This window comes from Rhinatrema bivittatum, chromosome 1 (genome assembly GCF_901001135.1).
Source record: "Rhinatrema bivittatum chromosome 1, aRhiBiv1.1, whole genome shotgun sequence".
Classification (NCBI taxonomy): domain Eukaryota; kingdom Metazoa; phylum Chordata; class Amphibia; order Gymnophiona; family Rhinatrematidae; genus Rhinatrema; species Rhinatrema bivittatum.
Window position 1 is genome coordinate 393,187,812 of NC_042615.1, and position 25,401 is coordinate 393,213,212.

The 25,401-nt window shown below is 45.1% G+C and overlaps 1 protein-coding gene across 2 annotated transcripts in view; it reads right to left on the reverse strand.

The window, feature by feature from the left end:
• Nucleotides 1–3,091: 3,091 nt before the first annotated feature.
• Nucleotides 3,092–25,401, reverse strand: part of FUT10 (fucosyltransferase 10) — a 156,780-nt gene continuing 134,470 nt past the window's right edge. For both annotated transcript variants that reach the window (XM_029601741.1, XM_029601736.1), the window contains one exon: nucleotides 3,092–3,659. In XM_029601741.1, coding sequence (XP_029457601.1) covers nucleotides 3,435–3,659 — 225 coding nt within the window. In that variant the 3' untranslated portion in view covers nucleotides 3,092–3,434. The remainder of the gene's footprint in view (nucleotides 3,660–25,401) is intronic.

Consider the following 25,401-nt stretch of genomic DNA (forward strand, 5'->3'; position numbering starts at 1 on the left):
GTCTCTCATGAGGAACTTTGTCAAACGCCTTCTGAAAATCCAAATACACTACATCTACCAGTTCACCTTTATCTACATGTTTATTAACTCCTTCAAAGAAGTGAAGCAGATTTGTAAGGCAAGACTTGCCTTGAGTAAAGCCATGCTCACTTTGTTCCATTAAACCATGTCTTTCTATATGTTCTATTATTTTGATATTTAGAACACTTTCCACTATTTTCCTGGCACTGAAGTCAGGCTAGCTGGTCTGTAGTTTCCCGGATTGCCCCTGAAGCCCTTTTTAAATATTAGGGTTAGATTAGCTATCCTCCAGTCTTCAGGTACAATGGATGATTTTAATGATAGGTTAAATGCAGCCCCTCCTTTTTCAGGGGTCTGGAATGGCTGTTCCTAGAGAGGTTTTTTTAAGCGGCTCCATAGAAGGAGTCTATGGACAGTCCTGTATGGGTTTTGTGAAGGTAGGAGGTAGCTGGGAACTTTTGTCTTTTTTTGTTTTCAGGCAGTTAGTGCAGTGGAGGAACATGCTATTTTGTTTTTTAAAGAGTATTGATAGGTTTCTGACTGCTCCAAAGACAACATACCCAATACAACACGAGGATCAGAATCGAGAAGTGACATCCGGGACCCTCTGGCATTCAAGCCACGCCCATGAGCAGCATTGAGAACCACACCCCCTATCAGCAGCAGAGGGTACGAGGATTCATCATAAAGAAAGTCAGCTAAGTTTATACTTGCTACAAAGTCTATCTAGACTGAAACTTTTTTTTTTCACATCATAAAGAAAGAGAGTACAAAATCACTGCAGCAGCTGACATGAGTAATTGTGCCAGCGACATACATGAAGAACACACACTTCAACAGCCTCAAAATTCACAGGGACTGGTTAACTCGCTGTAAAGAGATAGAGAAAGAAAAAAAGGGTTAAATAGACATATAGAATCAAACAACACAAAGGATACAACACAAAAAACTTATCTCCTTACCTGCAGTTAGAGGTGTTGATTTTGTCCTGCTGCATTTGCAAGACAGAATTGAGACACAAAGATTCACTTTCTTCATAGTAGCATTAATTACTAAATTCTTGATATAGAAAGTATAGCAGTTGATACTCAAACCATACTTATCTGATTATTTTAAGGTTATCTTCATTTAAAATACTGGTTAACGAAGAATTGAAAGAAAACCAAGTTGTATTAGCTGTGGAAAACTTACAGTACTTTTATAATATTTTCATTACTTGTTTCTCACTGTTTAAACTTGTGCAAATAAATCTGAGTAATAACTCAGAATCTGAAAAAAGGTTATCTGCTTACATTCAAGTTTTTTTTTCCTTTTTGGGTTCTGCCTTCTCTCTCTTCCACTGGGAGAGTCGCTGGGTAGGTTCTGGCCCCCTATTCCTAATATTGGGAGACCCAGTAAGAAGGAGAATTCCTTTTCTATCCTTCCCCCCTCTGGGAAATTAAAATTGGTGACTCTTCTGATACCAACTTCTGCTGTGCCGATGCTGCCTCTGCCACCGCAGCAGGAGGGTTCACTATGAATACACCCTGGAGAGGTGGGGGGTTAGATTGAAATGGAATAGAAATTTTTGAAACTCTTTATGCACTTATTAATTATAGTTGACAGGCACCAGTCACAGTGCTCTATTTTTCTTAGAATCTCTAAACCATTTCAAGATTAAACAATAATGCCAAATGTCATAGGGGTCAATTTTAAAGCATCCATATGGTTCCTGGCGCTCGCACATGCATGCGGCTATTTTATAACATGTGCGCGTCAGTGCGTTCATGTTATATGGTTCCCTTGTGCATAAGCGCGCCGGATTTTAAAATCCGTGCGTGCAGGTTGGGACTTGCGCTCGCGGGGTGGGGGAATTTTCAAAAGCAACACGCGGTGATGCGGGTAGGCCATCCCCAGTTCCCTCCCAGTCCGCTCCAATTAAGAAGCGGACAGGGAGGGAACTTCCCTATACCCCTAGCTAACCTTCCTACTTTTTCCCCTCTCCTCTCTGACCCATAACATCTACCTCTCTATCCTATTTTTGTTTTTTTTTAACTGTCCCGGCTGGCCTCGGCCCCTTCTCCCCGGCCCGCCTCTTTTTGTTGGCCCAGCACTTCTGCATTTACCGGGAGATATGTACATGGCTGGGCTCTTTCGAAAATGTGCTCGGCGCGCGCAGGGCCCGGCCATGGTGCTATCCCCCAGTTTTACGTGCGGACTTTTAAAATTCGGATGATAGGCTATTACAGGTCCGATAGGAAGCTCATAGGGTAAGGTTGAATTGGTTTTATTTGTTGGTTAATGCATCTGTGAAAGGACAGATATGATTAGTTATTCAAACTGTTACACTCATTAGGTATAAATAAAAGCAGCTATGAAAGTTTTGACAATATTAATTTTGAATGTGATAAAAGGCTTCTGGTTAATTTCAGTTCAACCAATACATTTCCGTATGTGTGCACTGTAGCAGATATATTAGAAAACCACTGCCAGTCAGGCCGATTCAGTAAACGCTGCGGGAGAGCTGGCGCTCCGAGGCGAGCGCCCCTCTCCCGAAGCGCGCCCAGGCACCTCTCCTGGGTGTGCGATTCTTTATTTAAATTAGGGCCTGCGCTAATAAGGAGGCACTAGGGACACTCGCGCGTCCCTAGCACCTCCTTATTAGCGGAAGCGGTGACTGTCAGCGGGTCTGACAACTGACGCTTAATTTTACTGGCGTCAGTTGTCAAACCCGCTGACAGCCACGAGTTCGGAAAACGGACGCCAGCAAAATTGAGCATCTGTTTTCCAACCCACGGGCATTTTTTTTTTTTAAGAATTTTTTTTTTTAAATTTTTGGGGCCTCCGACTTAATATCACTATGATATTAAGTGGGAGGTTATACAGAAAAGCAGTTTTTTCTGCTTTTCTGTACACTTGCCCGGTGCTGTCTGAAATTAACGCTTGCCTTTGGCAGGCGTTACTTTCTGAGAGTAAAATGTGTGGCTTGGCCGCACATTTTACTTTCTATATTTTGGATGACTAACTAATAGGCTCATCAATATGCATTTGCATGTGATGAGCGCTATTAGTTTAGGGGGGGTTGGCTGCGTGTTTTCCACGCGCTATTATCCCTTACAGTATAAGGGGTAATAATAGCACGTCAAAAACGCATGGCCAAACGGGAGCTAAACGGTGCACTCGGCCGAGTACATCGTTCTGTATCGGCCTGAATGTAATTAGACCTGCAGGAGAGTCAAAAACAAGATTTTTGATAAGTTAATCAAGAAAAGATATAACATTACAGTGAGCTATAAAAGAGCAGTGACCAAATATTACAATTTACAAAGTACTGAATGAGATATCAAGTAAGCTTTTAAAATACAATATCAGAGGCAGGAATTTCCTTTCTGCGGTGAGTGATCATTTCCTTTTCTTTTTCCATTCCCCTAAAATTAGTTTTTAAACACAAGATTCCAGAACTCCTGAGATGTAAAGTTTATATTCCTGTTCACCAGTTGTCGGAGTACTTGGGCCTCTTTTTTGGATTGTTCAAAGCTAGGTTTCCACATTTCTCTTAGAGGTGTCCAATGTGAACTGCGTGGCAAGAATGTGAAAGCTTCAGGTGATGGACAGCTTAAATGATTGGCCTTCGCAGTCCACCGCTTGAGTTCTAATCCCTGCCAATGATAAAACATGAGAATATTTATTTTATGGGTAGAAAGGCTTTGCAATGCAAATTTCAAAGCAACAGGATACAAGAAAATCATAGAAAAACATTTCATATTTTAAATATCACAACCTGCGAAGCAACTTACTGCAGTATTTCAAATATAGTGATTTCCCTTTAGATCAGTGGTTCTCAACCTTTCTAATGCCGTGACCCCGAAATACAGTTCCTCATGTTGCGGTAACCCCTCGCCCCGCGAGGGCGGGGTGAGGGTGGGGTGAGGGTGGGGCTTTGGTCATATGGGGGCGGGGTTATGGATGGGGTTGGATTTTAGTGCATACTTATTTATTATGACATTTATAAACAGAACCACCATTCCTTATAAAACAATAAAATTAAGAAACATAAAGCATCAGTTATAATAGTAAAACCATACTAATAAAAGAATACTTTAAAATTACTGATAAATAGAATTTCTATTAATTAAAATCATATACATTTTTATAATTTCCCAAACACCAATAATATTTCAAAACAGCACATATATCAAATAACACACAATAATTAAAACTAATAAGGATTTTAAAAAGCCCCTGCTGTCCATACATGGGAGCTCTTGATTTCCAGTCACCCTGATATTGTCGAGGATTAGGAGGTTATCCTCTCTCTCTCACACATACACTCACATGTCCATTCTCTCTCACACATACACTGTCACATACTTACACATTCATGCTCTTATACCCACCATAACCTCTCACTCTCACAGACACTGATACACTCTCAGGGTGTAAGACACTCTCTCCCCCCCCACACTCTTACTCCCCTGGATTTTCTCATACACACTCATGCTCTCTTACTGGCTCCCTCACAACCTCAGAGCCTCTCAGATAAAACTCTATGCAGCAGAAATAATGCTGAATGTTGAGAATTGTGTTATGCAGACTAATCTGGAAAATGCACTAATTTCTACATGAGTCATAATGAATCAGTCCTCAGCTGCAGGCATCAATTGATTATCCTGGCTCCCTTTATGTTTGCCAAATACAGTTCATGTGTAACAGCAATCCTAATTCTCCACCAGATCAAGCTGATTTCACATCCCACTTCATACTTTGTCACCTCCAGCTGAGTCAAACAATTAATCTAATTACTGCCACTGCTGCCACGTGGCTATTGGGGAGGCACTGATTGCTGCTATTGGCACTGAAGCCCATTCTGCTGCCTCCTCTGTGCAGGCCCCGTGGGTTTCCACTTTCTCCATGTTGATCTCGTACATTGTGAGATCCGCCATAGAGAAAGTGCTACTCTTGCACATTCCCAAAGATTACATGTGCCAATCAGTAAAAAGTATTTTTTTTTTTTTTACATCTGCTTCCCTTTCTAATTTTTTGCCATTTCCTTTTATATTGCCTTTTTTTCTATTTCTTTTCTCTCCACCTGTCTTCTTCCCTCAAACACACAGTCAGGTTCTCATTCTCACATGCATTTCTCTCTCACACACACATACACAGGCTCTCACTGGCACAGGCTGTCTGAGTCTCACACACAGGCTCTCTCACACCCCCACATGCTGCCTTGCTCAAGCACAGGCTCTCACTCTTACATGCTGTCTCTTTCACACACACAGAGGCTCTCACATGCTGTCTCTGCAAACACACACAGTCTCTCAACTCATCTCATACTCGCACACACCTCTCTCTCACCTCTGGGCCTCTTCTTTACGGGTTGCCACAGGATGGGCTCTGCAGTGGCCCTAGTCTTCCCGGCCCCACTGCTCCTCTTTTGCACGCGGCTGAAGCGCCTCTTCTACCCACGCGGCTGACGTGCCTCCTCCTTCCTCCCCGTGCGGCTCCGGCAACATTTGTCTTCCGGGGCAGGGCGGGCAGGAAGGAAGTAGAAGGAGCACCTGCAGTGGCTGATACACCTCCTTCCTGCCTGCGCGGCTCCAGCAACATACGTCACTGCGACGCGCTAGCTTTTTGGGCCATGTCTCTTCCCTTTTGGGGTTGGAGAAGGCAGGTCGCCAGCTTCGCCCCGCCAGGGCCGGTGCAAGGGTATTAGGCGCCCTAGGCGAAACGTCAGCTATGCCGCCCCCCCCCCCCCCCCGCCTCCACACACAATTAACTTACATTGTGCATTAATGAAAATAACGAAGTCTGTATTTATAACAGAACACTTATTTGACATTTTTATGCCATGTAAACCATTGAGATGATTTGTCTTATCAACGGTATAGAAACTCTTTTATAAATAAATAAATAAAAATATATAAAATAAACATAAACCAAAGCTATACTTGTTGCTCAAACAAAAAAAGCAGACACATCACATAATATTAAATAATTAAAATGGCAGTCAATCAAGAAAAATGAACTTAAAAAGCCATCTTTACTTACCCCCTCCAGCAGCTCTCTTACTCTTCTTCCATGCAGGCTGTAGTACACACCAGAAGCAGCAGTAGTGGCTAAGCTCTATACCAGGGGGTCAGGAACCTTTTTGGCTGAGAGAGCCATAAATGCCACATATTTTAAAATGTAATTCCATGAGAGCCATACAATATGTTTAAAACTAAATACAAGTAAATGTGTGCATTTTATGTAAGATCACACTTTTAAAGTACAATAAGTCTCTGAAAATATTACACCAGGCCTTAAGACACCAATACATCTCCTATTAGGAAAACGGACCAAGTCAGGCTGCTATAGAGTCCTACACAGAAACAACACGCCAGCAGAAAACCTCACCTGAATCACGTGCTGTCCCTCACCTAACATAGAATAAAGAGACCAAAACGCATAACAAGAAGCATGCAGAAAAAACTGAATTGGAAACTACAACAAGCCAGAGTCTCTGTATGCAGTGTAACAAAGGAAAAAAGAAACATCACCCATCCTTATAAAACAAATCAAGAAATATAAAATCATCAGCAGTAAAACTGTACTAACAAAAAGAACATATTTCAAAACAGCTGATGAGTGGAATAATTAAAAACTCATATAAAACATTTCCAGATACCAACAAAATATTTAAAAATAGCAGACACAAAGACCCAGTAATGAAAAATAATAAGGATACAAAAATTTTTTTGCTCTGCATACCTGGGAACATTTGATATCCAGGTGTCCTGAGATTGTTCTGAATTAGCAGGAGGTGGGGTGGTTTGCTTGGAACTTTCTCCTCTCTCAGTCACATACCAGTGCTCTCTCTCACACTGGCTCTCAATGACACACCTATACACACATGCTCTCAGTACTCACATATACACATGCTTTTTCTCTCACTTATATAGGCTCTTAATTACACATTTACACACATGCTGTCTATCTTTTCACGCTTACACACACACACAGGCTTTCAATCACATAAATACATGCTGTCTTTTTCTCTCACACACAGACTCTCATTCACATGCTTACAAACATGTCCTCTCTTTCTCTCATTTACACACAGGCTCTCAATCACATACTCACATGCTCCATCACCTAAACCAGCTGTCAATCAGACACAGACACACATGATCTCTCTCTTACTTATACACACAGGCTCTTAATCATACATACACATGATTTCTCTCACACACAAAGGATCTCAATCATACACACATACTCTTTCACACAAACTTACACATACAGGTTCCCAATGGTAAACTTACATTCATGCTCTCTCTCTCTCTCACAGGCAGGCTCTCAATCACAGACATACTCTCTTTCACATACACAGGCTCTCAATCATTCACATACATGCAATCTCTCACTCACACACACAGGATCTCAAACACACATGCTTGCTCGCTCATTCACTATCTCTCTCCCCCACCCCGGGAACTCGCGGCGGCAGCAACCTCCTCCCAACGCTAACCTCTTCATTTTCAGCCCTCGCGGAGGCGGAGTCCCATCGGCCGCGGTTGAAACTCCATTTTCCTCCGAGCCCCGCTGCAGTCTTCTTCCCGTCGGACACTAGCGTGGCCTCTTCTTCCTGCGCAGGCACCCGATGCTCTCCACTTCCTCTTCCGGGCCGCGGGAAGAAGAGAGCACGCCGGTGCCGCTGAGTCAGCGGCACCGGCGTGCTCTCTTCTTCTTTAAAATGACTCTTTAAAATGAGCCGACTCTTTAAAATGGCTTGTTACGGCGGTTACTACCCCAAACCAAATAAGCCTGATACTTCACTTTCAATACATATCCAGCATAGCTCTCTGCTTCAACAGCAGGGGAGAAGAAAAACTGATACTTCACGCATAGCTCTCTGCTTCAACGGCAGGGGAGAAGAAAAACTGATACTTCACGCATATCCAGCATAGCTCTCTGCTTCAACGGCAGGGGAGAAGAAAAAAGGATTCGCACTCACAAAGCGGGGAGTAGCCGGCTTGTTACGGCGGTTACTACCCCAAACCAAATAAGCCTGATACTTCACTTTCAATGCATATCCTGCTTCAACCGCAGGGGAGAAGAAAAACTGATACTTCACGCATATCCAGCATAGCTCTCTACTTCAACGGCAGGGGAGAAGAAAAACAACCAATAAGGGCTGAATAACACAGTCTGGGTAAAACAAATAAACATGGGTGTAGCTTGCTTATTGCGGCGGTTACTACCCCTACTACCCCTAACTAATCAAGCTTGATATTTCACTTGGTTGCAGCTCCATCACTGCTCTCTACATTAATGGTGGGGGTGGAAGGGAAATAGAACCAAAGAGCTAAGAGAAACAGATAAGTATGAGAAAAAAATGTGAAGCTTGCTGGGCAGACTGGATGGGCAGTTTGGTCTTCTTCTGCCGTCATTTCTATGTTTCTATGTTTCTATGAGTTTGTTAGTATCCCCCCACCCTCCGGACCCACCCCCCAAATATTTTTAAATACCTGGTGGTCCAGCGGGGGTCCAGCAATGGATGGCCGGCGCCATCTTTAAAAATGGCGCGGGCCATCCAGTGCACCTACCATGTGACAGGGGCCAACCAATGGCATGGATACCCTGTCACATGCTAATGGCAAAGGGCCATCGGCGCCATTTTGTTTACTGGCAGCCGACGGCCCGAGCACTCGAGAATGCTCCCAGGACCCCCGCTGGACCACCAGGTATTTAAACATTTTGGGAGGGTGGGGGGATACTAATAAACTCATTTTAAAGGGTCAGGTTGTGTTTTTAGGTTGTGTCCTTTCTTCCCGCCCCCCCCCCCCCCCAATAACGATAAGAAAACCCACTAAATTAATCGTGGGGTTTCCTACCGCTATCGGGGACCCCCCGATATCTGACGATATTGAAAATATCGGACGATTGAAAATATCGGACGATATTTTCAATCGTCAGATAAACGATTCACATCCCTAACACGCGGGCGTACATTTGTGCGCGCAACCCGGCACGCACAAATGTACACCCGATTTTATAACATGCACGCGCAGCTGCATGCATGTTATAAATTCCGGGGTCGGCGTGCACAATGGGGTGCACGCGCCGAGCCCTAGGGGAGCCCCCGATGGCTTTCCCCAGTCCCTCCCCCCCCCACCTTCCCCTCCCTTCCCCTACCTAACCCGCCCCTCAGCCTTACCTAAAACACCCCCTCACCTTTGTTTAATAAGTTGCGCCTGCCTCTGGGCAGGTGTAGGTTGTGCGCGCCGGCCGAATGCTGGCGTGCGATCCCCCGGCACGGCCGCTGTGCCGGAGGCCTCGGTCCTGCCCCCGCCCCTTTCACAAAGCCTCGACACATACACGCATCCTGGTGCTTGCGTGCGTCGCCGGACCTATGCAAAATAGGCTCAGGGCGCTGGAGCATTTACGTGCACAACCCTTTGAAAATCTGGCCCTATACGTTACAGCTGTCAAACCTGACAAAACAAAACCTGTTTGTTATAAATACATTTGTTAAACAGTTGGGAATCTAAAGAATATAAACTGACCACCTTAATGCTGAATAACTAGTGAGAGGTAGGGACACAATCTTAAATAGCTCTACCTCATGTTGCGCGTCCTGTCCACGCTAGGCCCACGCCCGGGCCTGTTCACCTTGTTCCTGCGCTAACGGGCCCCAGGCTGTCCTCTCCCGCTGCTGCTGCTGCCAGTACCTCCCGTTAGCGGCGCCCCGCGGCAACGTCTTCCAGGCCCTCCACGTCGGGCCTAACTCCACGCTGGGGCGCGGTGTCCTCTCCGGTGCCGGCCCCGCCCCTAGGCATGTGCGCGCAGACCACCCAGCTCTTTAAAGGGCCAACGGCAAGAACCAGCTCCGCGACACAGCCCGATGACGTCACTTAGCCGCCGTATAAAGGCGAGGTCCTGTTCCCAGGACCTCGCCTTGGCAATTGGGTTGAAATCGTGGTGTTCTGAGTTTGCCTATCTCCATGTTCCAGTGTTTCCTTGTTCCAGCATCTCCTTGTTCCTGAGTCTCCGTGTGTTCCTGGCATCCTTCCTCAGGTAGTACCTTACGGAGTGATCTCTGGTACTGACCACTGTCTGCCTGACCATTCTTTTGTCTGCTGCTTGGAACTGACCTCTGCCTGCCTGACCATTCTCTCGTCTGCCGCCTGGAATTGACTGCTTGCTTTGACTACGCTCGGACTGACCTTGGTATTGACCCCTGCTTTGGCTAACCACTTCTGGACTAATACTCTGGTTCTGACCCTTGCACCTCACTCAGACACTCTGTTCTGGCATACTGTGATTACCAGACCACCCTGCTGGGAATCCACCCGTGGCTTCCATCTGACTAGACCTGCAGGTGCTGCCTGTCTCGCCCGGAGAACCTTCCTGAACTGTTACCTCCCTGAGATCTCCAGAGCTTCCAGTTCAGGTCCAGTCCATCCTATCTGCTTCAGCCGCACACCCTTGCTCGTGGTGGGCACACCCCTCCGCTACCTCTGTGGGAGACCATCTGAGGCCCACCTAAGTCCAGGCGGTCCGGGTACCCAAGGGCTCAACCTGCAGAAACCCCGGACTGTTATTGGCGAAGCTCCTGCTAGCCTCTGTCTCCTCATGTGCTCCACCTCCTGGTGGCAGGCGCTCTCTGGATCCGACCAGAGGGCCATACCAATCCTGCACCAGGCCAAGGGTCCATCTCCAGCACAACACCTCATAGACAGACTGATGTACTAAAATACAATAGGCTTAGCACATTATTGTATTTTAATTCCGATTTTGCATACTTTTTTGTGTATTAAATTTACTTGCCTTGTAGAAGAAAGGCAAGATAAAAAAAGATATGATAGAGACATTTAAATACCGCCGAGGTTTCCATGCACAGGACGCAGGCTTCTTTCAATGGAGGATTCCAGAATGAGGGGTCATAGGATGAGGGTGAAAGGGGGCAGACTAAGGAGTAACCTTAGGAATTATTTCTTTATAGAGAGAATGGTGGATGTGTGGAGCAGCATCCCAGCTGAAATGGCATTAGAATGCTCTTCATTAGGTTATCACACAGTTCAGAGCCCTCAACCTCTCTAGGACCCACTGTACCACCGACTTTGCTGAATAAGCCATCATCTAGATATAGATATAACAGCACTCCTTCCTTCCGTAGGGCTGCCAACACCCCCCCCCCCCCATCACTTTGGTGAACATACATGGCACTGTCGCCAAACCAAAAGGAAGGGCACAAAACTGAAAATGGTCTCCCAGAATCATATACCTCAGAACTTCTATAGAAACATAGAAACATAGAAATGACGGCAGAAGAAGACCAAATGGCCTATCTAGTCTGCCCAGCAAGCTTCGCACTTTTTTTTCTTCTCATACTTATCTGTTACTCTTGGCTCTTAGTAACCCTTTGGTTCTATTTCCCTTCCACCCCCACCATTAATGCAAAGAGCAGTGTTGGAGCTGCATCTAAGAGAAATATCTAGCTTAGTTAGGGGTAGTAACCGCCGCAATAAGCAAGCTACACCCATGCTTATTTGTTTACTCAGACTATGTGATTCAGTCCTTGTTGGTTGTTGTCTGTATATAGATCCATTTTTCTTCATTCCCCCTGCCTTTGAAGCAGAGAGCTATGCTGGATATGCACGAGTATCAGACTTTCTCCCCTGCCGTTGAAGCAGAGAGCTATGCTGGATATGCACGAGTATCAGACTTTCTCCCCTGCCGTTGAAGCAGAGAGCTATGCTGGTTATGCATTGAAAGTGAAGTATCAGGCTTATTTGGTTTGGGGTAGTAACTGCTGTAACAAGCAAGCTACTCCCCATTTTTTGTGAATGCAAATCTTTTTCCACATTTCCTCTTGCCGTTGAAGCTTGGAGCAATGTTGGAGTCGCATTAACTGTGTGTATGTTTATTGAATAAGGGTATTCTCTCCAGGCAGTAGCCGTCATTCCCGCGAGCCACCCACTCTTCATTCGCGTCCTCTAGACTTTATGGATCCACAGTGTTTATCCCACGCCCCTTTGAAGTCCTTCACAGTTCTGGTCTTCACCACTTCCTCCGGAAGGGTATTCCATGCATCTACCACCCTCTCTGTGAAGAAATACTTCCTGACATTTTGAAGGCTGCATTGACCTTCTTTAAACTTCTGGTGCTCCTACCTGATTGGGATATGCAATAATGACTCTATGAGGTCTAGTGATATTAGGAACTCTCCCTTGCAAATTGCTGCTATGACCAAACACAGGGTCTCCATAAAAAATGTGGTATTTTGAAGGCTGCATTGACCTTTAAATCCAAAACTGGTCTGAATGTCCCTTCCTTTTTCGAGAACACAAAATAAAGGAAATACCAACCTTTTCCCTTTCTTCCCAGGGAACCAGAACAATCGCTCCGAACTGTTGCAAGTGGTCCACCATTTCACAACCCTCTACCTATTTGGCGCAAGGAGTGCAAGAAGAGACTATGAAGGCTTCCTGCACCGGGCGAGCAAATTCTAACGCGTAACTGTCTTGTATCACTTCCAAGATTTATTTATTTATTTATTTAACTTTTTTTTATATACCGGCATTCATGAACAAGTCACATCATGCCGGTTTACATAGAACAAGGGGTGCAATGAACAGAAGAACTAAACTCGTGCAAGGGGGGAGCAGTTACAAAAAACAGGGGTAGAGTAACTTGGAAGAGCGGAAAGGGGGAGTGGGGAGAGATAGGAACTGTAAGGCAAAATATAAATAAGTTAATAATTAGTTAAATTACTATAAAGAGACATTGTTGTATGAACTGGAGATGGTTAAGAACTGTCCGGGAAGGCTTGTTTAAAAAGCCAGGTCTTTTTTTTTTTTTAAAAAGATCCACTGCTCAGTTGTAATTCTTGCTTCCTCCTCGTAAAGATGGTCTAACAACCCCATGACATCTGGAAGAGGACTGGTCTTGCTTCATTGTGAAGAATTAACCCTCTTAGTTCCTTGACCAGGGGTATCTTGGGTCAGTTTTCACCCACCTTAAAAGGACTGGGTCCTGCCTGTACTGCTGAAGGGGCTCTGTTCTGCTGATACTAGCTGAGACTTTGACCAATCATCTGCAGACCAGTTTCTTAACCATAGCAGTCGCCTGGCCGAAACCATGGACATCATGGAGGATGTCCTAATCAAGGCATACAAGTCATCCTCCACATAGGATACCTCAGCCTCCAAGTACTCTGCCTGTTTCATGGAGGATGATGACAATGTCTTCTTCGCCTGCAACTGCTCAACTCAGTTCAAATAAGCTCTCTGCATAAAACTGCTGCACACCGTAGCCTGGAAACCCAAAGCTGAAACCTCAAAAAATCCTCTTCACGTGAACGTCCAGCATCGGGTCCTGCATATTTTTCAGTGTGGTGGACCCTGTCAAGGGAATAGTGATTTTATTGGTCACCACAGAGACTGAAGCATCTACTTCGGAAGCACCAAAAGCTCAAGTATCTACTTCCGGTACGGGTACAATTTCACTGTTGCTCTTCCAACTTTTAGATCGGTTTTAAGGGTGTCTCACTCCCTGACGAGCTTCTTTAACATCTTGTGGAAGGGGAAAGCCTTAGTTGTACCTCTCAAGCCTTCAATGGCAGGGTCCATTCCTTCCCAGTCTTACACCTCCTGAGGAAGTTGGATGCCCAGTTCTTTAAGCACGTGTGGAATCAAGGGCCACAACTATTCCCTGTGAAACAGACGGATCACCTTAGGGTCATCCCCTTTGGTCACCGGTACCGCCTCTAGATCTGGATCCGAAATGTACTGAGGGGACTCTGCCCCAGAGACCCATCTGGTGGCTCATCCTTGCATTCAGAATCCTCAGACTCTTCCACGGGGTTGCCCTGTTGTCCAGCCAAGCTGAGCACTCTCTGGATGTTTTTGTGCTCCCCCCACCTCCCAGGGAGACTATTCTGTTTGATTTGGAGTGCCTTGGGAAGCTCAGAAAGGGGGGCTGTTTCCCAGCACTCTCTGTGACTCCAACATCACTCTAAGCTACAACAGCAAGAGGAAATGTGGAAAAAAGGATTCGCACTCACAAAGTGGGGAGTAGCTGGCTTGTTACGGCGGTTACTACCCCAAACCAAATAAGCCTGATACTTCACTTTCAATACATATCCAGCATAGCTCTCTGCTTCAACGGCAGGGGAGAAGAAAAACTGATACTTCACGCATATCCAGCATAGCTCTCTGCTTCAACGGCAGGGGAGAAGAAAAACTGATACTTCACGCATATCCAGCATAGCTCTCTGCTTCAACAGCAGGGGAGAAGAAAAAAGGATTCACACTCACAAAGCGGGGAGTAGCTGGCTTGTTACGGCGGTTACTACCCCAAACCAAATAAGCCTGATACTTCACTTTCAATGCATATCCTGCTTCAACGGCAGGGGAGAAGAAAAACTGATACTTCACGCATATCCAGCATAGCTCCCTGCTTCAACAGCAGGGGAGAAGAAAAACAACCAATAAGGGCTGAATAACACAGTCTGGGTAAAACAAATAAGCATGGGTGTAGCTTGCTTATTGCGGCGGTTACTTCCCCTACTACCCGTAACTAATCAAGCTTGATATTTCACTTGGTTGCAGCTCCATCACTGCTCTCTACATTAATGGTGGGGGTGGAAGGGAAATAGAACCAAAGAGCTAAGAGAAACAGATAAGTATGAGAAAAAAAATGTGTGAAGCTTGCTGGGCAGACTGGATGGGCCGTTTGGTCTTCTTCTGCCGTCATTTCTATGTTTCTATATGTTTCAGGAAGGTCATATGCCTGAAAAGCACAAACTCCACTGTGAAAGCCTCTTCTGAGAGTCCCCTCCCAAGAGAGGATGAAGGAGGCAGACCTACACCCTGCTGACTCTTGTGACATGGGATCAGACTCCAAGATGGCCACTATTCCTGCGGTACAGGGGAGAGGTACCTCACCCGACCCAGCTGATTAGGATGTTCTCCCTTCATTGACCACCACTGTTGCGCTGGAACAGCTTTTCTCTCCGGCCTTCCATTTGTCACGCAGCCCTGATGAAGAAAAATGCAACTTTTTATCCCCACAAGCACAGCAGCATTTCCCTGCCTTCATAGCCGCCACCATGCCACCTGCCTGTTCCTGCACGCATGGACAGCGCTCACTGCTAGTCATGGCTGATTCCGGTCACTCCCACAAAGACTGTTGCTGCCTGACACTACTCCTGCACTGTCCCTTGAGCCACATTTGCCTGCTTCCCAGATGTCTGACTCTAAGTAAAGTTGCTCCTTAGTTTTAACTTTTGTTTTTGGCAACTAAAAAGAAAACGTGAAAGGATACTCCCCTGTCTCCAACATCCAGAGCCACTGGAGAGCCAAATGTGAGTAGCAGGGTAACAAGGAGGGAACTGGATTATTGGCTAACCACTCACCTCATCCTGAGGCTGGAGCAAATTAGGGTCACCAACCCCTACTCGCCCACTCAATCTGGGGGATGGTCCTTCCCAGAACTTAACAGCCCAGTGAGTATGATTCCAATTGAAATTTCTGTCCTTTTCTTTTTTTTTTTTACTTCAGACTGCAGGTTTTACCCCTCTACCATCTTCTGGAGACAGAGAAATAGTGAGGGACTGCAGGTAGCACCCTATGTAAAGTATCAGAAAAGCTTTTCTTCTCTGTCTCCATCTGCTGGCAGGGAGGCTAAACTCAGGAATCTGGACTGATCTGGGGTATGAACAGGAAATACTGTTACTCAATATCTTTCTTAAGTCTAGCTGGCTAATAATGCATTATGGACTTTTCCTCCAGAAACGTGTCCAAATCTCTTTTAAACCATACTATGCTAGTCACCTTGACCACTTCGTCTGACAACAAATTCCACAGCTTGATTGTATGCAGAAGAATGAATTTTGTAAGATTTATGCATGTAAAAATTAGCATATATGCATGTAAGTAGCATGTACTCATATAAATGGTAACTTTAAAATGAGTGCAAGGACAGATAAATGGCAATTTTTTATCCTGTGCACACATTATAACATGGCCCTGGTGAGTGTATATGTGCACTTTATTTTAAGCTTGTGTGCGCACAGCAGCATAAGTCGTCTTTGAGTGAATTGTTTTTAAAATGTATTCTTTATTACATTTTTATATTATTATACAAATGATATAAAGAAAGAAAATCGTAGATGGAAGATCCGAGATGGCTGACGGTGTGAGACGTGCTTGAGGTGTTCCTCCCAGGTTCCAGACCAAATTGATTATGCTTCACTGTGGCAGGAAGCGTTGAGCCAGGGAGCGAGTTGTATTACCTTCAACACCTTTGCCTAGAGTCTTGGGCCCAATGGACGCCCATGTGCGCAGGGGATCTCTCAATCCGGCAGACGGTTTGCTAGAGCTGAGCCGGGAGGAAGCGGAACCTGATTCCCTCCCTGAACTTTTGACATCATTTTCCCCAGAGCAACGGTCAGCCCCGGTAAACCCTGCAGAGACCAGAACAGCACAAACGCTTGGCGGAGTGGCACCCTCAGATGTTAGGGAAGCAACTCACGCCTAGGAGCATTGACTGCACCAGAAATTGTCCTGGGGTCCTTTGAAGCCCCTCCGGACACCGAGGACAGTGCTAGCTCCTCTGATCTTCGGCAGCCAGATGAAGAAACTAGTGAACCTGAAATGTTGCCTGAATTGGTAAGGCTTGTTTCTATTACCCTAGAATCTATTTGGGAGGCGATATAGACTTTGAATTATAATATTTCTAAGCAATTTAATTGGGTGATTTCCTCTTTGGACAAGCTAGATAATCACCTGAAAACTGTGGAAAGTGGAGTTGCCCTGAATAAAAGTTCTTGTGTGAATATCAAGATGGAAATTGGAAGAGAATCTGCAGTTCAACAATCCATGATCAGAGAAAATCAGATTCTAACCAACAGATTGGAGCAGCTAGAAAATCAGGTGTGTGGGAAGAATTTGCATATTATTAATTTCCCCAAGGATCCTAAAGTCCTCCCTAAGGACATGGGAGAAGATACCTATTAGAGGTTCTAAAAATTTCAGAACAGACTCTTCCCTTGGTTTCAAGAGTTTATTATATTCCACCTCTTAAGAAGGCTCTGTCAGATCAAAAGGGGTTTCACATTTTGTCGCCAATTGAAACTCCCCAGATGGATCTATCGAATATGTTGGAAACTACTCAAAAGGACTTGATCTCACCAGCTACTCTAATTGTCACCTTTTTACTCGAATCTGACCAAGAATGGATATTGTAATTGTTTTTCTGCCACCGATTGGATACATTCATTGACAATAAGATTTGCATTTATCCAGATCTAGCGAGGCAAACCAAAAGAAAAGAAAGCAAATCCTATTACTAAGGCCTAGGGTACAAGAGACAGGAGCTTTTTTCCTTCTGAAATTCCCATGTAAATATATCATTAAGTATCGGAATGTGTCCTATATTTTTTTCCTACTGGCACAACTTTCAGCCTTTTTTTACCTGCTACTATTCTTGCCTCTTCTCCTATTGCCTTAGATGGAGTATAAAAGCCTAGCATTGACCTGTTGCAAAATAGGTATGATCCCTGAATGCCTGTCTTTCTAATTATTTTCCTAAGGTAGTGATATGGATCCTCATGTAGAGGACTTGGTTAAGAGATAATAATAATAATGATAGTAATAATTATCATTATTTTATTCTTTTCTGTATATTCCTAGAATGATATTCATGTTGTCTCTTATTTATAATTAACAAGTGTATTTCTTGAAAATTATGTAAAATTTTTCAAAAATAAAAAATTATAAAAAAAGAAAGAAAGTCAACTATATCAAGCAATTACAATTCTCAATATACAAATAAATAATAAAAAAATATTTGAACAAGTCCTCATAACAAGGGACAGCTTATTAGGAAAAACGAAGCAAATAAAGGAATAATTCAAACAAAAATAGCCATGGATCCAACCTTGGCCACAATATCACCAACAAATAATTAAGCTTTATCTACCAAGATGTGCGGGGTCCATGAAGATGAATCTGTGACCCTGAAAGCTTATCGCCCACCTACAGGGAAACTTTAGGTAGAATGAAGCCCCAATAGCCAAAACCCAAGGTTTCCATTGGAGAAAATGTTTCCTTCTTAACTGCGTCTCTCTAGAGACATCTGGAAATGCCTGGATCTTTCGTCCACAAAATAAACTGCCCTTATATTTTAAATATTGATGAAAAAATGATTCCCTATCTGAGTCTAGTGCATAAGTACCAACAAAGGTAGCACTTGTTGCTATATCATCAAATGAGGACTGATGAAATAATGAAAGATCAGTACGAGAGAAGGGCACTAACAAATCTGTAGCCCTTTCTTCTGGACTTATGACCTTCCTCTTAGTAGGTAAATAAAACCAATTGGACAATAAAAAATTCCTACCAGGGGAAAATTGTAAAACCTCAGTTACATATTTCTTAAACAATTCATTACCTAAAATAAGACAAGTTTGGGGAAAATTCAGTAACCAAAGCAATTTATTCTCTAATGTTTCACATTTATGGTGGATAAACAAATTATCTTTATCAATACCTGCAGCTATTGAAGAATGTAAATTAGTAACTGCCTCAGAAAATGCATTAAAATTAGTCTCTAAGGTAACTGCTCTGGTCTCTAGATTAAATAATTTAGAAGTTGCTGCAGCTGAGTACTCACATAGCTGGTTCACAGTATAGAACAGAGTAGACTCTTATCCTAGAAATCGCTCTCCAAATGTCCCACAAAGAAATCTCGGCTGGCTCAGTAGAGACAATCATCTCAATTCTATCAGATGACAAACAAACTTGCACAGGAATCGGAACAATGCATGCAGATCTAACTGCTGCAGTTACATCATCTAATACAGGGGTCAGGAACCTTTTTGGCTGAGAGAGCCATAAACGCCACATATTTTAAAATGTAATTCCATGAGAGCCATACAATATGTTTAAAACTAAATACAAGTAAATGTGTGCATTTTATGTAAGATCACACTTTTAAAGTACAATAAGTCTCTGAAAATATTACACCAGGCCTTAAGACACCAATACATCTCCTATTAGGAAAACGGACCAAGTCAGGCTGCTATAGAGTCCTACACAGAAACTACACGCCAGCAGAAAACCTCACCTGAATCACGTGCTGTCCCTCACCTAACATAGAATAAAGAGACCAAAACGCATAACAAGAAGCATGCAGACAAAAACTGAATTGGAAACTGCAACAAGCCAGAGTCTCTGTATGCAGTGTAACAAAGGAAAAAAGAAACATCACACATCCTTATAAAACAAATCAAGAAATATAAAATCATCAGCAGTAAAACTGTACTAACAAAAAGAACATATTTCGAAACAGCTGATGAGTGGAATATCCAATAATTAAAAACTCATATAAAACATTTCCAGATACCAACAAAATATTTCAAAATAGCAGACACAAAGATCCAGTAATGAAAAATAATAAGGATACAAAAATTTTTTTGCTCTGCATACCTGGGAACGTTTGATATCCAGGTGTCCTGAGATTGTTCTGAATTAGCAGGAGGTGGGGTGGTTTGCTTGGAACTTTCTCCTCTCTCAGTCACATACCAGCGCTCTCTCTCACACTGGCTCTCAATGACACACCTATACACACATGCTCTCAGTCACTCACATATACAAATGTTTTTTCTCTCTCACTTATATAGGCTCTTAATTACACATTTACACACATGCTGTCTATCTTTTCACGCTTACACACACACAGGCTTTCAATCACATAAATACATGCTGTCTTTTTCTCTCACACACAGACTCTCATTCACATGCTTACAAACATGTCCTCTCTTTCTCTCATTTACACACAGGCTCTCAATCACATACTCACATGCTCCCTCACCTAAATCAGCTCTCAATCACACACAGACACACATGGTCTCTCTCTCTCATTTAAACACAGGCTCTCAATCACATACTCACATGCTCCCTCACCTAAATCAGCTCTCAATCACACAGACACACATGGTCTCTCTCTCTCATTTAAACACAGGCTCTCAATCACATACTCACATGCTCCATCACCTAAACCAGCTGTCAATCAGACACAGACACACATGATCTCTCTCTTACTTATACACACAGGCTCTTAATCATACATACACATGATCTCTCTCACACACAAAGGATCTCAATCATACACACATACTCTTTCAAACAAACAGGTTTTCAATTACAAACTTACACATACAGGTTCCCAATGGTAAACTTACATTCATGCTCTCTCTCTCACAGGCAGGATCTCAATCACAGACATACTCTCTTTCACATATACAGGCTCTCAATCATTCACATACATGCAATCTCTCACTCACACACACAGGATCTCAAACACACATGCTTGCTCGCTCATTCACTCTCTCTCTCCCCCTCCCCCCCCCCCCGGGAACTCGCGGCAGCAGCAGCCACCTCCCAACGCTAACCTCCTTCATTTTCAGCCCTCGCGGAGGCGGAGTCCCATCGGCCGCGGTTGAAGATTTTCATTTTCCTCCGAGCCGCGCTGCAGTCTTCTTCCCGCGCAGGCACCCGATGCTCTCCACTTCCTCTTCCGGGCCGCGGGAAGAAGAGAGCACCGGCGTGCTCTCTTCTTCCCGCGGCCCGGAAGAGGAAGTGGAGAGCATCGGGTGCCTGCGCGGGAAGACCCGCGCAGGCACCCGATGACTCCAGCGCTGGCACCCGGCTGACACCCGATGACTCCCGCGCAGGCACCCGGATGACTCCAGTCGGCGTGCTCTCTTCTCCTCCCCCCCGCGGCCCGGAAGAGGAAGTGGTGAGCATCGGGTGCCTGCGCGGAAGAAGAGACCACGCTAGTGTGGTCTCTTCTTCCCGCGCAGGCACCCGATGCTCTCCACTTCCTCCTCCGGGCCGCGGGTGGGGGGGAGGAGAAGAGAGCACGCCGGTGCCGCTGACTCCAGCTGTCCTGCCGCGTTCCGCCCGGGCTGATAGCATTTTAAGCCCGGGCGGCGGAGGACCGGGGAGCAGCTGGGTCAGCGGGGAACCGCGAAGTATGGCGACACGTGTCTGCGAGCCAGATGCAGCCCTCAAAAGAGCCATATCTGGCTCGCGAGCCATGGGTTCCCGACCCCTGATCTAATAGGTGCAACTGACTCCCCCATCTCCTGGTTGCTGTGCAGCAGCAGGAGGAATTTCAGTAATCATGTCACCCTGCACTACTTGGGGAGTGCTACTCACATTCAAAGTATCAGTGGCAAGTATGTTAGTACTAGAATCTTTAACTAACATACTTGGTGAAATTAAAGGCCTCGGCAGTGGAGTTCATGCTTCTTGTGAAAGGGAGGTCTCTGCTGATTTGGTATTCAAATTTGCTTGCAGTGTTGAATTAGCCCTTTGAACACATAGGTCCATAGGTCCATGGTTTTAGGTTCGAGTAGATGACAAAACTGAAGGCTTGCTTTTCCTTTTCTTCCCAATCAAACTGGTAGAGGAAGAAAATAAAATTGGCATAAGGCGTGCACCCCTTTGGCGTGCAGGTTAGGTGTGCCTCTCTGTGCCACTTTGAGGGAATTTTAAGAACAAAAGAAATTTCCATACTGGATCAGAGCAAGGGTCAATCATGCCCAGCATCCTGTTTCTAACAGTGGCCAATCAAGGCCACAAGTACCTGGCAAGTATCCAAACACTAAGTAGATCCCATGCTACTGATACCAGTAATAGCAGTGGCTATTTTCTGTCAACTTTGATTAATAGCAGTTAATGGATTTCTCCTCCATAAACTTATCCAAGCTACACTAACTGCCCTAACCACATCCTCTGGCAACAAATTCCAGAGCTTAATTGTGCATTGATTGAAAAAGAATTTTCTCCAATTAATTTTAAATGCGGTACTTGCTAACTTCATGGAGTGCTCCCTAGTCCTTCTATTATCCAAAAGAGAAAATGCCCAATTCACACATACCTGTTCTAGACCTCTCATGATTTTAAAGGCCTCTATCATATCTCCCCCCTCAGTTGGTCTCTTCTCCAAGCTGAACAGCCTTAACCTCTTTAGCCTTTCCTGATAGGGGAGCTGTTCCATCCCCTTTATCATTTTGGTCTCCCTTCTTTTTATCTTCTCCATCGCAACTATATCTTTTTTGAGAAGCGGTGACCAGAATTGTACACAGTACTCAAGGTACAGTCTCACCATGGAGCAATATAGAGGCATTATAATAGTTTCTGTTTTATTTACCATTCCCTTCCTAATAATTCCTAACATTTTGTTTGCTTTTTTGACTGCCGCAGCACACTGAGCCAACGATTTCAATGTATTTTCCACTTTGATCTTTTTCCTGGGTGGTAGCTCCTAATTTGGAACCTAACATTGTGGAATTACAGCATGGATTATGTTTCCCTTTATGCATCACCTTGCACTTGTGCACATTAAATTTCATCTCCCATTTGGTTGCCCAATCTTCCAGTCATACGAGATCCTCCTGCAATTTTTCACAATCCACTTGTGATTTAACTACTCTGAATAATTTTGTATCCTCTGTATTCATTATATTCCTTTCTAGATCATTTCTAAATATATTGAAAAGCACCAGTCCAAGTACAGATCTCTGAGGTACTCCATTGTTTTCCTTTCTTCACTGAGAAAATTGACCATTTAATCCTGCTCTCTGTTTCCTGCCTTTTAACCAGGTTGTAATACACGAAAGGACCCCATCTCCTATCCCATGACTTTTGAGTTTTTTTAGAAGCCTCTCATGAGGGACTTTGTCAATGTCTTCTGAAAATCCAAATACACTATTTAGCGTTGACAGAGGAGATGTGGACCCCTTGCCCAAGGGGGAGTTGACGCTACCTGAGGGAGCGAACTCCCATAGGTCCCCACCGTCGGGAGACGAGGCTGAACTGAAGCAAGGGCCGCTGGAGCTTCACCAATACCAGCCCCGTTCCCCGTAGGTTGAGCCCTTGGGTGCGTAGGGCTGGCTGGACTTAGGTGGGTCCTTGAGAAGATGAAGAAGTCGAAGATGTTCGGTCTGAGGTCAGAAGCCGGAGGATTACCAATTGCCAATCTGAGGTCAGAAGCCAGAGAATCACCAATCGCCAGTCCATGGTCAAAAGCCAAGAATCAACAATCGCCAGTCCGAGGTCAGGAGCCAAGAATCACCAATCGTCAGTCCGAGGTCAGAAGCCAGAAGATCCGTCCAGGAGCTAAAGGATGGGTGGCAGGAACAGGACTCGGAAAGGCAGAAACAGGACTCAGGAAGGCAGAAACAGGACTCAGGAAGGCAGGAAGCAGGAGCAAGAGCACAGTGAAGCACAGACAAACTCATCGAAGCAAGCAGACTCATTGTCAAGTCGAGGAGCATGAGGAAGAGGCTTCTATAAATATTCCCTGACCCTTGACATCATCTGGACAACTGAAGATAATTTTTATGATGTGAGCTCTTTAAATGATTACAGGAGGCGCGGTCGCGTGCCTGCACGCCTAGGAGGGCGGTGACCCGAAGTGGAAGCAGGAAGTGCTGGTGAGCGGCCCGACATCGTGGAGAGGAGTTGGAGGGATCACGCTCCCATCGCAGAGCTTAGCAGGGGTTCGGCAGCCGGTGCTGCCGAGACGAAGGAGGTCAGGAGCCTGCATCGGGGACGTCTCCGCGCAGCCACGGAGGTGCCGGCGGCCGACCCAGCATCGTGGAGGAAGGTAGGAGGGGCCAGCCACGGCGGAACCCTTACAGTACCCCCCCCCCCTTTTTAGGGTGCCTCCCTGGAGGTTTTGGCTTGGAAGGTTGGTCTGCATGGAATTGGATGAGAAGGTTCCTATCCAAGATATTGGCAAGAGGCTCCCAAGTATTTTCTTCAGGACCGAACCCTTCCCAGGGTAGTAGGTATTCCCATTTCTTCTTGTGTTTTCTGACGTCCAGCACCTCTCGGACCTGATAGATAGAGTCATCCTCGGAGGAGAGAGGTTGTGGCTCAGGTGGCACTTTGGACGGCCATGTCAATACCAATGGTTTTAAAAGCGACACATGGAAGGTCTTGTGGATTTTGAGGGATGGAGGAAGTTGGAGCTGATAGGCTACCGCACCTACGCGGCAGAGGATGGGAAATGGACCAATAAAACAAGGAGCAAGTCGCATAGATGGTAGCTTCAAGTGGATAAACCGCGTATTTAGCCAAACTTTCTGACCAGGTCTAAGAAGTTGACTTGGTCTCCGATGACGATCAGAATATTTTTTAGCTGCCTGGTTGGCTTTAAGCAAGGGTTGCTGGGTGAAGGTCTAGAGGTGATGCAATTCTTCAGCGGACATCTGAGCCGCCGGTGAAGGAATGGTCACAGGAACGGGCAGAGGTGGAAGCGGCTGCTTGCCATAGATCACTTGGAATGTGGGGTGCTGGTGGCAGCAGATGGTTGAGAATTGACAGCAAATTCGGCCCAAGGAAGCAGGTCCGACCAATCATCTTGTGTGCTATTAACATAGACGCGTAGGAATTGTTTAAGGGTCCGATTAGTTCTCTCCGTCAGACCATTGGCTTGCGGATTATATGCTGAAGTGTATTCCAGGGTAACGTCAAACTTTCAACAGAGTGATTTCCAAAACCAGTCGGATAGGATGACCTTGTGTAAGCCGTGCAATCAGAAGATATGATATATGAATAACTGGGCTAGCTGGGGTTGCAGAGGGTAACCCTGGAAGTGGCACAAAATGAACCATTTTAGAGAATCGATTGACAATGGCCCAGATGGTGGTGTTGCCTTTGGATGGAGGCAAGTCGACAATAAAGTCCGTTGAGATGTGGGTCCACGGTTCAGTGGGAACAGGCAGAAGTTGGAGCACACCCCGAGGCAACCCTGGGAGCTCTTGTGAAAGGCACATGTGTGGCAAGATTCAATGTAGGATCGAGCATCCCTAGACATCCCAGGCCACCAGTAGTACCGGCGGAGAGCGACCAGAGTCCGGTGTTGTCCAGGATGTCCCGAGCTGCAGGAGTCATGAGCCCAGGTCAGAAATTGACTTCAGAGGCATGGTGGCACGAAGGTTTTTCCTGGTGGAATGGGCATAGTGGCGGCCAGCAGTACCCGGGATGGATCAATGATGAAACTGGGAGGTTCTGATAAGAACATAAGAACATGCCATACTGTGTCAGACCAAGGGTCCATCAAGTCCAGCATCCTGTTTTCAACAGTGGCCAATCCAGGCTATAAGAACCTGGCAAATACCCAAAAACTAAGTCTATTCCATGTTACTGTTGCTAGTAATAGCAGTGGCTATTTTCTGAGTCAACTTAATTAATAGCAGGTAAAGGACTTCTCCAAGAACTTATCCAATCCTTTTTTAAACACAGCTAGACTAACTGCACTAACCACATCCTCTGGCAACAAATTCCAGAGTTTAATTGTGCATTGAGTAAAAAAGAACTTTCTCCGATTAGTTTT